The sequence below is a fragment of the Podarcis cretensis genome, assembly GCF_951804945.1.
Source record: "Podarcis cretensis genome assembly, chromosome: 9".
NCBI lineage: Eukaryota > Metazoa > Chordata > Lepidosauria > Squamata > Lacertidae > Podarcis > Podarcis cretensis.
Genome location: NC_137178.1, coordinates 79,193,882 through 79,206,653, shown reverse-complemented (window position 1 = coordinate 79,206,653; position 12,772 = coordinate 79,193,882). Strand labels below are relative to the sequence as shown.

Below are 12,772 nucleotides of genomic sequence, written 5' to 3'. Positions count from 1 at the left end.
CTATGTTTTTCCACAAGACTTGTTCAGATTATCTTTCTGTACCTCCAGTGGAAGATGGGTTTCATTATCTCTGAAACAAGAGCTTTCCTGCCTTTTTAAGAGGCAGTTTAATGTGAGAAAATTCACATGTTGAAGCATGAAAACTATAAAATAATTCTGTGTCTTTGCTGTATGTCCCAGTTTTCTTTTTTGGGTTCTCTGATGTGCTTTGTTTTCTCTTTGAATTGTGAAACTATTTCTTGTCATTAACAAATCATCCTAAGGACAAGTCAAATAGATATGTCTGGGCAGAACAATGCTACACTCCTTTTTGGGACATAGTTTCAGTACCGTACCTGAATAGTGTCACAGACACACACACACCTCTGTGGAGACTGCTGGAAAAAAATTGCCCATAGTGGTATATGACACACCAGCTGAGGTGCCTCTTACCTGTTCATTAGCCCAACTCATGTAGCTGATACTCTGGGCAATGTGGCTTTTAAAACTCCTCCTCCTGCTTGGAGTCTCAGAAATATTTGTTGATGGTTAGTGCATTGAGGTTGCATCCAGTGTTCATCTTACTCAGAGCAGACTCGTTGATACGAATGGGCATGAAGAACTTTCATCCATTAATTTTATTGGCCAGGACCCTAAGATTATTACCCTATATAAAGTTACTTGGGGAGGAAACCCCATTGAACACAGTAAAACCTTATTTTGGGCAGATTCAGGTAGGTAGGTAGCAGTGTTGGTCTGACGCAGTCGAAATAAATATTTTTTTTTTTTTAAATTGTCCAGTAACACCTTAGAGACCAACTAAGTTTGTTCTTGGTATAAGCTTTCGTGTGTATGCACACTTCTTCGGATATCTGAAGAATAACTTATTTTGGGCAAATGTGCACAGGAGTACAGTACAATTCACAAAGTGACTTATCTGAGATAAACAAGAGAACAATTTGCCCTCTTTCACATGAACAGTACTTTGAGAGACATAATTAAATGGCAGAAATGGCAAGAATGAGCATTTTAAAGTGAAGGAACTATGGTTTAATATTTAGGTGGAAAGGAATCTAGCAAAATGATGCTCCTGCCAGAATGGTGAAATTGGTGGAGGAAGATTGTTGATGCTGCAGTTTTCATTCTTAAACTCTATGTCGTTAAGATAGTTTCTTGCTCCGTATGATTTTTTTGTGGGGAGGAGGCATTAAAAGTCAATATGGAAAGGCGAACTTCCAATTCATGTTCCATCTTGTGTGCTGCTCCCTGACTGGCTTGGACTATATTCGACCATCTTTTTTGTCATGACCATCTAAACAGATGATTCCACCAGTAATGCTAGGGAAAATATTCACCCTCTAATACTTGAGGAGAATGATCTCTCTGTAATGATGGTGAAGGAACTGTCCTATCCAAGCCCTGCTGGGTTGGAAGCTGGTGGGGTGGGCAGCTTTTTCCCTTGGCTGGGAGATTCACTCTGCCATCTCCAGGGCTGGTACATGTTTCTTCCTGGTTTAGAAGTTTCTCCGGAGAACAAGGGAGCTTTTAGGTCTCTCTCTCCCTTGCGCCATTGGAACACAGATGGCATAAGTGTGTGTGTGTGGGGGGGGGGGTGCAGCTGCAGAGGTTTCTGTGACCACAAGGGGATCTCTAAGGTGAATCTTCCTTTTCATGGGCAGATGAAGAAATACACTCTTTCCTGTGGCCCCTGGGCTGCCCTCCTGGCGGGAACCACTGGTTTGCGCCCTAAGGCAGGGGTGGATGATATCTGGTTTCCAACATCGCAGTGTATCACCAGCTAAACATCACGATATACCAATATATCACCATGCCTGAAATAAGGATGGAGCTATGTAGAGGCACTGGCTGAGCTCACCGTTTCCCCCACATTGTGATTTTTGCATAGCACATACACACATCATGATTAGCAGTATAATGCCAGGTCAAAAATTATGAAAATGATATGACGATATGGCCTTTTGTCTGGTTTTGGATGATATACCAATATATCCCCCAGCCCTGCCCTCAGGCTTCAATGATCCACACACATGCTCAGCTCAGTGGGACAGGATTCTGAATAGACATGCTGAGAAATGTGCTGTAAATTGCTTTGGCACTGGACTTGAATAAAACAAATCTTTCATCACTTCAGTAAGTTGTGCTATTTCTGTCTACTGCTTTGGGCGTAGAAAATGCCATTTTTTTAAAAAAAGATGTTCAAATATGTTTTGCTAGAGTTTTTTTTCTGAATAATGTTATATATTTGAACTCGCAGAACATATTTTTGAGAGCTTAAACTTTATTTTACTTTTACTTGAACTGTGCCCCACTTCTGTGTGTTTATCAGACCCTAGACGGAGTTGGGTTGTATCTGCTCAAACAATGTGTGGAAGCAAGGGAAACCCTTCTGTAACCATGGCAACAATCTCCTGAGTGGATTTCCACCCTCCATGCTGTCAATTATCTGGCACTGTGAACTTGCACACTTTGAATATGTTTCTGAAAGTAGTCTACAAAGCTTTCTGCAAGCAAAATGTATAATTTATTTGTCGTTATGTCAGGGTAGAAAACCAGTATTTATTTATCTTTAAATAATGGAATCTCTCTGCTTTCCTCTCTCCCCTTAAAAACTATTTTTCATATCTATATGAAAAATAGTTCACTAAAAGTAAACTGTTGATAACTAGCAAATAAATATTATTGTGACTTACAGCTGCATGTAAATAAATTCATGCTATGCTTCTTCGTTCCCTGTAAGCTGCTTTGAGTTAGTTAACCTTTTGCTTAAGTAAATTAACTAAATATTTAAATAAAAGACTTGAAAGTAAAAACAGGTGAGGCTTAAGCATTAATTGGGCCAGTGGCTGATTCGTTAACACAATTTATTGTAGGACAGTGGTGTTGCTGCTATTTGAAAGAGAGAAAGTAAAATGTCCCTTTGGAGGTGCTTGAGCCGTACCTCCTTAGGCAGGTTCAAGAAGCCTGTGATGGCTTTATTGAACCTCTCATGTTCAGAGGCAGTGTGCCACTGAACCTCAGCTGCTGGGGAGCAACAGCAGAGGTGCTCTTTGACTTTTCTGTCCTCCTTGTGGACTTCCCAACAGCATCTGCTTGGTCGCTATGCAGAATGGAATACTGGACTAGATAGACCTTTGGTCTGAACCAGCAGGGCCGCCCATGTGTTTTGAAGCCCTCAGGGATGTTGAAGGTTGCTCTTTGCACAATGGCTGCAATTTCTAATTATCTAGCCCACAGCCATAAGATTGTTGCAGTGATTCCAATCCAGTGGACTGTATCCAATGCTGCAGCTCCTGCAATAGACTTCCCCTCCAGCCCCCCCAATAGTCCCCCAAATTGGCTCCAGGGGGTTGGGGGACTTTCCAGAGTAGATCCGGCAGTGGGGGAAGGGGAACTGGGAGTCCTCTTGCCCCAGCTCAGAACTGGAATCAACCCATTGCCTATGCTTATTATTATTATTATCATCATCCCATGTCTTTGATTCTCAGGCCCACCTTTTTAGATGTGTTGTTCAGCTTATCTCGAGGCTGGGAATGGGTCTTGTTGGACTCCAGCTCCCATCAGCCCCAGCCAGGAGGGCCAGTGGTGCTCCAGCCCTGCTTTAGAGTGAGAACGGAGAAGTTGAGAGAGCACTAGCAGGTGTTGGTGTTTTGCCTTGGGAGTTGCTTGTGATGAAGGGTGGTAGGCTGGATTTAAAGTGTGATCCTGGGCAGGCAAATAGAATTTCACCATGTGGCATTGCATGTGCCCAGTGTCTGGCTTGACACATGCATTGCCAACAGATTCGGGGGGGGGGGATTAAGATTGAGGCACCACAAGACAGGTTGTAAACATTCAGTTTTTTATTTCTGTTGTGAAGAGTGAGAAAGAACCTCCTTGAAGAGCAGCAGGGTCAGCCAAGGGTGGGGGCACTGAGCAGGCGGTTGGGCAAGTGGGTCTCCTCCCACTCTGTGATTCTGTGACTACAGAGAAAGCCACCAATAACTTGTACTCCATGAGTAATCTCCCTCTTTACTTTCTTTTTTCAGACAATAGTAGCTATCAACAAAGATCCAGAAGCACCAATATTCCAAGTAGCCGATTATGGTTTGGTAGCCGACTTGTTTAAGGTGAGTTTTGTTGTGGGGGAACCAACCTGATTACATTCCAAAAGTTGTTGGGTTAAAGCTGCCTATCAGTCCTCACGGACGTAAACAGAGATTGAATGTGTGCTGATCACTTTCCTTCCACTCCTTCACCCACCTCAATCCAAGTAAGGCTGTTTGGGATGGGCACTGATTTTGATAGCCCTGCAAAAAGTCATTATGTCATAGACCTTGCTCTTTAGGATCTTGAAACCTCGTATGGCAAGGGTTATATTCAATGAATCTGCCAATATCTATGTAGCCCCTTTCAGCAGCCAGCACCGCCTCCCAAATGGGGTTATACAGCCTTGACCATATGTGTTAAGGTAAAGGTAAAGGGACCCCTGACCATTAGGTCCAGTCGTGGCCAACTCTGGGGTTGCAGCGCTCATCTCGCTTTATTGGCCAAGGGAGCTGGTGTACAGCTTCTGGGTTATGTGGCCAGCATGACTAAGCCGCTTCTGGCGATCCAGAGCAGTGCACGGAAACACCGTTTACCTTCCCGCTGGAGCGATACCTATTCATCTACTTGCACTTTGATGTGCTTTCGAACTGCTAGGTTGGCAGCAGCAGGGACCGAGCAACAGGAGCTCACCCCGTCATCTCGGGGATTCGAACCGCCGACCTTCTGATCAGAAAGTCCTAGGCACTGTGGTTTAACCCACAGTGCCACCCGTGTCCCTGACCATATGTGTTACATGATACTTAATAACATGTTTCCTATCTTATTAGCAGAATGGAACTATATGAAAATTCTGCAGGCAAGGGGTTGACCACAATCTGCATTAACTGAAGCAGGGCTTGTATTTGAGAGCAAATGGCTGTACAACTTTATTTTAGCAGATTACAATTAAAAGATCCTATTGGGTTTGTTACTTGGGAGGCACTTTTACGTGCAACAGCAATGGCCGAAATCTTGAGCCCTCCCCTCCCGGTGCTCTGTTTTCTTCTCCCAGTAGCTTGGCCAAGGACAGAGGGAGATTTGCTTCTCTCCATTCCCACTCCAGGGCTGCAGGTTAAGATGGTAGGAGGAGGTACACTCTGATTTTGTGCCATTGTACACTCCTACCTTCCTTAGAGGTGAGGATGCCCCTGCATAACTGTAGCGCCCCCTGGAGGGACCAGTGGGAAGAATGCATTCAAAGTAAGGAAGCAGAGTGCAATTCTCCCCTCTTCCTCCACCTCCACTGGTGAAGTTGAATATGGTCTAGAGCTTCTCAGCTGGCTTTTGTGATAAAGCAAGCCAATGTAAATAAAAACTCTGCCAAGGATGGGGAACCTCTGGCCCATGGGGCAATCTGGGCCTGTCAAGGGGTCCAATTTGGCCCAAACCTTGCCTACTTTCATGGAAAGCCCTCCCTCCACTGATCCCTACGGTCTCCAAAAAGGACCAGTGTGAGGCAAACTTTCCAAATAAATGGGGTCTGCTTGCTTTTGCTGCCCATGCAAGGCCAGCTTTCCCCCCTGTGATGAAGGATCAGTTATGTGCATTGCAGCACTCTCAACAGTCTCCCTGCCTTAAAACATCTTTAAAGGAAATGGGAGAAAAGGCTGCTTCAAGGAACACTGCAAAATGTTTCCCAGGCACTCCCACACTCCTTTTAATCTCTGATTGCAGGGCAATGATTTTGACAGGTGGGTGGGACAACTCACTTGATGATGATGATGATGATGATAAATCATGTGACATCATGTATCTGACAAGTGGGTCGCCCTGACCACCCGTCACAGTTGGCCTGTTGGGTGAGGCAAGGTAAACCAGAGCCAAAAAAGGTCCACACCCCTAGACTGGGCTAATGTGGCACTTTGGAAACAGAGGGAATGTATTATTTCTGGCACTATTGCCCCAACCACATAAATTCCACTGGCACCTGTTTTACCTGGATCTATATTGTGCTACCCCACCTCAATAATTGAGAAAAGTGTCAAAATCTCTTTGGCAACTGTGGCAGTGAAGGAACGGGCAGCAAGGGTGCAATCTTGAATAAAATATGGGGGGGCACAGGTAAACCCCACCCCACATAATCGATCACAAGATGCAGCATATGCACATCATTTGAGTGGCAATGTCCATCAATTGGGGGGGGGGTCCTGGCCCTCTCAAATATTTGGGGGGGGGGGCCAAAGGGACCTCGGCCCATAGGAGTCAGCTCCTATAATCAGCAGTCAGGTATCTTAAGGCTTTGTCTGTATGTGATGGCTCATCCCTTGGTTAAACAATTCCACCTCTTTAGTTCTTAAATGTGCTCCTGGAAGGGCCACATCAGGCTAGATTATTGGGCGGGTGGTGCTGTGGTCTTAACCACTGAGCCTCTTGGGCTTGCCAATTGTAAGGTCAGCGGTTTGAATCCCTGCAACGGGGTGAGCTCCCATTGCTCTGTCCCAGCTCCTGCCAACCTAGCAGTTTGAAAGCACACCAGCACGAGTAGCTAAATAGGTACCACTACAGCGGGAAGGTAAACAGTGTTTCTGTGTGCTCTGGTTTCCATCAGTTCCATTGCACCAGAAGCGGTTTAGTCCTCCTGGCCACATGACCTGGAAAGCTGTCTGTGGACAAACGCCGGCTTCCTTGGCTTGAAAGCGAGATGAGCGCTGCAATCCATAGTTGCCTTTGACTGGACTTTCTTCGTCCAGGGGTCTCTTACCTTTACTGGACACACACCACTAGGTCAGCTCTGGTCAGGTAGGGGACTGGGCTGTACTCCCTAGAAGGGCCATTTCCTTGTCTGACCTCTTGCCTCCAAGGATTTCCCCTAGAACTTCCTGGGCAGGGCAAGCTGGCTAGGGTTGAGATTCCAGCAAGCCAGACTCGCTACCTTGCTCTTTGGCTCTGAAGACATGGCTGAGCTGTGGTTGGGGCAAATGGATTTTGGTTGGTAGTCACAATTCCCTCTCTCTACATGTTAATAACAAAAAACTGGAAGCTTCCGTTTGGTATGTGCCTTGGTGTCTAAATTCATCTCCAGTAGTAAGGAAAGCAAAGGACTCCCATTGGGTCAACCCCATATCGTGCTAGGCTTCAGTGGATCACATTCATTTTTATTTTTTTTACAATCTATGTTATGTCTTCCTAAATCTTAATCAGTTGGCTTCACCCATTACAGAATGTTACTAAATAATAATAATAATAATAATTTATTATTTATATCCCGCCCATCTGGCTGGGCCCTCCCAGCCACTCTGGGCGGCTTCCATAAAAACCAAAAATACAGTAAAATCACACGTTAAAAACTTCCCTGAACAGGGCTGCCTTAAGATGTCTTCTGAATGTCAGGTAGTTGTTTATCGCTTTGACACCTGCTGGAAGGGTGTTCCACAGGGTGGGCGCCACTACCGAGAAGGCCCTCTGCCTGGTTCCCTGTAGCTTTGCTTCTCGCAATGAGGGAACCGCCAGAAGGCCCTCGGCGCTGGACCTCAGCGTCCGGGCAGAATGATGGGGGTGGAGACGCTCCTTCAGGTATACTGGACCGAGGCCGTTTAGGGCTTTAAAGGTCAGCACCAACACTTTGAATTGTGCTCGGAAACATACTGGGAGCCAATGTAGGTCTTTCAAGACCGGTGTTATATGGTCTCAGCGGCCGCTCCCAGTCACCAGTCTAGCTGCCGCATTCTGGATTAGTTGTAGTTTCCGAGTCACCTTCAAAGGTAGCCCCACGTAGAGTGCATTGCAGTAGTCCAAGCGGGAGATAACCAGAGCATGCACCACTCTGGCGAGACAGTCCGCAGGCAGATAGGGTCTCAGCCTACGTACCAGATGGAGCTGGTAAACAGCTTCCCTGGACACAGATTTGACCTGTGCCTCCATGGACAGCTGTGAGTCCAAAATGACTCCCAGGCTGCGCACCTGGTCCTTCAGTGGCACAGTTACCCCATTCAGGACCAGGGAATCCTCTACACCTGCCCGCCTCCTGTCCCCCAGAAACAGTACTTCTGTCTTGTCAGGATTCAACCTCAATCTGTTAGCCGCCATCCATCCTCCAACCGCCTCCAGACACTCACACAGGACCTTCACTGCCCTCACTGGTTCTGATTTAAAAGAGAGGTAGAGCTGGGTATCATCTGCATACTGATGAACACCCAGCCCAAACCTCCTGATGATCTCTCCCAGCGGCTGCATGTAGATGTTGAAAAGCATGGGGGAGAGGACAGAACCCTGAGGCACCCCACAAATGAGAGCCCAGGGGTCTGAACACTCATCCCCCACCACCACTTTCTGAACACGGCCCAGGAGGAAGGAGCGGAACCACTGTAGGACAGTGCCCCCAGCTCCCAGCCCCTCAAGACGGTCCAGAAGGATGTTATGGTCGATGGTATCAAACGCCGCTGAGAGATCCAGCAGAACTAGGAAACAGCTCTCACCTTTGTCCCTAGCCCGCCGGAGATCATCAACCAGTGCGACCAAGGCAGTTTCAGTCCCATGATGAGGCCTGAATCCCGACTGGAAGGGATCCAAATGGTCCGCTTCTTCCAGGCGTGCCTGGAGTTGTTCGGCAACCGCTCGCTCTATCACCTTGCCCAAGAATGGAAGATTTGAGACTGGGCGATAGTTGGCCATTGTGGCCGCATCTAAAGATGGTTTTTTAAGAAGCGGTTTAATAACTGCCTCTTTCAGCGGGTCTGGGAAGGCTCCCTCATGGAGGGAAGCATTCACCACCCCACGAAGCCCATTGCCCAGTCCTTCCCGGCTAGCTTTTATAAGCCAGGATGGGCAAGGATCCAGGAGACAGGTGGTTGGTTTCACTCGTCCAAGCAGCCTGTCCACATCCTCGGAGGTAACAGATTGGAATTGATCCCACTCAACTTGACTAGACAGAACTCTAGCACTCTCCCGCCCTGGCCCTGCTCCCACGGTGGAGTCTACTTCTTCCCGAATCTGAGCGATTTTATCTGCAAAAAACTTTGCAAAATCATTGCAGGAGAACATGTGGCCCGTACTGGGCCCCGATGTTACAGGTGGTTCCGCTAAATTGTGAACCACCTGAAAAAGTCTCCTGCTGCTGTTTTCTGCAGATGCAATAGAGGCGGTGAAGAAATTCTTCTTCGCCGTCGCTATCGCCACTTGGTAGGCTCGACGTTGAGCTCTAACCTGTGTCCGATCAGATTCGGAATGAGTTATCCGCCACCGGCGCTCTAGCCGTCTCAAAGATTGTTTCATTGCCCTCAGATCCGTGAAAAACCACGGAGCTGTCCGGGCTCCATGCAATCGGAGAGGGCGCTTCGGAGCCAAACAGTCAATAGCATTGGTTAACTCCGCATTCCAGCGGGCCACCAGGGAATCAGCTGAAAGGCCATCAACATGGGATAAAGCATCCCCTACCACTCTCTGGAAACCATTTGGATCCATTAAGTGGCGGGGGCGGACCATCCGAATTGGTCCCACCTCCCTGCAGAGGGGATGGGTCGCAGAGAAGTCCAGTTGCACCAGGAAGTGATCTGACCATGGCACTTCTTTTGTTTCACTTTTACTTAGTGTCAGATCACCAACATCCATAGAGGTAAACACCAGGTCCAAGGCATGTCCGCGGCTATGGGTTGGGCCAGACTTATTCAGGGACAGCCCCATGGAGGCCATGCTTTCCACGAAGTCCCGAGCTGCCCCTTGTAAGGTCGTGTCGGCATGGATGTTAAAATCCCCTAGGACGACCAAGCTAGGTGTCTCCAGGAGAACATCCGCCACGACCTGAAGCAGCTCGGGCAGGGAATCCTTGGTGCAGCGGGGAGGTCGGTACACCAAAAGGAATCCTGTACTGCCCCTATTGCCCAACTTCCAGAACATGCACTCAGAAAACTGGGTCTTCCCAATAGGACGCCTGGTGCAAACTAATGACTTTCTAAAAATCACTGCAACCCCCCCTCCCCGCCCACATGACCTGGGTTGCTGTGCGTAAGAGAAACCTGGTGGACAAGCAGCGGCAAGGACAGGCCCATCTGCTTCGTCCAACCAAGTCTCTGTTACACATGCCAGGTCAAGTCCTCCATCCATGATCAAGTCATGGATGGCAGTGGTCTTATGAATCATTCACCTGGCATTGCACAGCAGCACCTTCAGGTCATGTGGGCATCCCTTGCTGATTCTAGTATCCATCCGGAGGCAGGAATAGTCCTCAGACAACGACTAAACCTGCCTCCTCTGTAATGACATGGTCTGGTCTTAGCGTAACTCCTCCTCCTACCCGTGATCACTGAGATCGGTTGTCCCAGTGCATCCCCCCCTGTGGAACATGCCCCAGCCATTTTGTGGGCTGGGGCCCACTCCCCGGCAGCCCGGACCCCTCCCCCTAAGAACAAAATAACAACTTATACAAACAAACAAAACCAATAAAACAATACAAACAAAAAAATTTAAAAATTACAAAAACATCAAAATAAAAAAAATAATTCCCCAAACCCAACCAAACATCCATCCCACCCCCACCCCCCACATACAAAAAATCCAAAAGAATTTTTTAAAAAACATTTTAAAGTAAACACTAATATATAAGGAAGAGTGAAATGGCTTACACCAAATCTAAGATTGGCTTAGTTTGTTATGTAAAGTGACAAGAGTGTGAATTTCCCAGAACGAAACAGTGCTGACATTTATTTCATGCCATCTTATATTTTGTGTTTGAAAACGCTTACTTGTGCTGCTGAAACGGCCGCTTCCCGTCTCAGTCTTTTTCTCTCCTCCCCCTTTGGGGTTCTCCTAGCATGTAATCTGTGCCACTGGCATGGCTGCCTGGTGGTATATAGATGGAGGAGAGGCGGCAGAAACCCTGCCAGCACTTAATGCTATTCCTGAACTAATGCCTGTCGGCTTGGCAGTAAACATGGGCCTTTTAATAAGCTGGAGACAAAGTGACATTCGGAAGAAACAACATGTAGACAATTTCCTTAATAAATTTTGTACGACCACATTATTTCCACCTAATGGAAATGTAGATCTCTTAAATAATTGAGAGGCTTTATTCATCAGCTGGGATCTTGCTGAGTGAGGGCATCCTGCAGCCCCTGGAAAGAGAAGGTAACTGATATTTACTAGGTAGCATTTCAGGTGTAGTCAGTAGGCCAATCCACCACCTGCTTTCATGGATTGCTGCTCTTCAGAAGACTAGTAAGAATCACCGTGCAGCATGGGCAGAGCTCAGTTAAGTGACAGATCTGCTGCAGGTGCCAAGGTGCTGGCACCTGTCCCTCTGAAACACTGGCTTAGTTAAATGAGCTCTTCTGTCTGCCTTCATGGCCTGATTTTGCACATCCCACCACAAAGTTGCATTTGAAATAAAGTGGACTGCTTGCTTAGTGCTTCTTTGGCTTCTCAAAACTAGAGAAATAAAATCAGAACTCTGTTTTTCACATAAAATTTTTACAACATTCTACAGCAACAGTTCTGAGCTTTATAAATCAGCTGAAATGGAAGTTTGGCTATGCCGTAATTTGTTGGCTTTTTTAATACAAAGACCTTCAGCATTGCATGCTAAAGCAGGGAGTGGGGAGCCTGTGGCCTTCCAGTTGTTGTCCAGTTACTGCTCCCATCATCTCTGCCCAGTAGCCACGCTCACTGCCACTAGGTGAGTCTGGATTTAGCAACCTGCTCTAAAGGGGTTTTTTTCTTGGCTGCAGCTGGGACAGGCTTTAGAGCCCAGTGCAGAAAGAAGTCTTCATGTTCAGTCATCCTGCTGATCTTGAGCATAGCAATCAGCAGCCATACACCTTTTGCATCTGTGACGGGCAGAACAAGCATGCAATACCTTGAGTATCATGTAAACTTTGTGCTTGCTGTTGGTCAACACGTGGTGGTTTGTTCGTTTTTAAGGTCATCCAAATGTGCTTTAGTTTAGCTGCTTAAACATGTTTCAAGCTTTCATAACACTTCTAAGATGTTCCAGTTCTTTGCATATTTAAATTTAGCTGCTTTTATGGCTTTTTCAGGTTGTTCCTGAATTGACAGCGGCATTGAAAAAGTGAAAACCTCAAGTATTCGGGCAGAAATGAATGTGACCAGCTTTGAAATGATCATTTTAAACAATTATTTTTAAATGAAACAAAAAATGTAATAACTGGTGATCTGTTGCCAAAATTGTATGTTCTAGGTGATATCTGAATGCCTTGTAATATACATTGTTTTTGCCTTTTTAGTTTCCATTTGACTACAAGCTATTTGGTGAAGACTTTCTAATTCTGTAATAAAATATGCATCGGATACATTTTGTGTTGTACTTATGTGAAGAGGAATCCCCATGAATCATAGAATCAGAGTTGGATGGGACCTAGAGGGTCATCTAGTCCAACCCCTGCAATGCAGGAATCTCAACCAGCGCATCCATGACAGACCACCATCCAACCTCTGCTTAAAAACCTCCCAAAGAAGACTGTTTCACTGTTGAATAGCTCTTACCCTCAGAAAGTTTAGTCGGAATCTCCTTTCTTGTAATTTGAAGCCAAGTCCTGCCCTCCAAAGCAGAAGAAAACAAGCTTGTTCCATCTTTCATGTTACAGCCCTTGAGATATTTGAAGATGGCTATCATATCCGGGTATGGCTAAACATACCCAGCTCCATCAACCACTCCTCATGCGGATTGGTTTCCAGACCCTTGGTCATCTTGGTTGCCCTCCTCTGCACACGTTCCAGCTTGTCAACATCCTTCCTAAATTGTGGTGCCCACAACTGG

At 46.5% G+C, this 12,772-nt stretch overlaps 1 protein-coding gene across 1 annotated transcript in view; it reads left to right on the top strand.

Annotated features, from left to right (window-relative positions):
• The window catches only part of ETFA (electron transfer flavoprotein subunit alpha), a 37,711-nt gene extending 25,406 nt beyond the window's left edge, over positions 1–12,305 (top strand). The window contains exons 11-12 of the mRNA XM_079991720.1: positions 4,026–4,106; positions 12,033–12,305. Coding sequence (XP_079847846.1) covers positions 4,026–4,106; positions 12,033–12,068 — 117 coding nt within the window. The 3' untranslated portion in view covers positions 12,069–12,305. The remainder of the gene's footprint in view (positions 1–4,025; positions 4,107–12,032) is intronic.
• Positions 12,306–12,772: the final 467 nt, after the last annotated feature.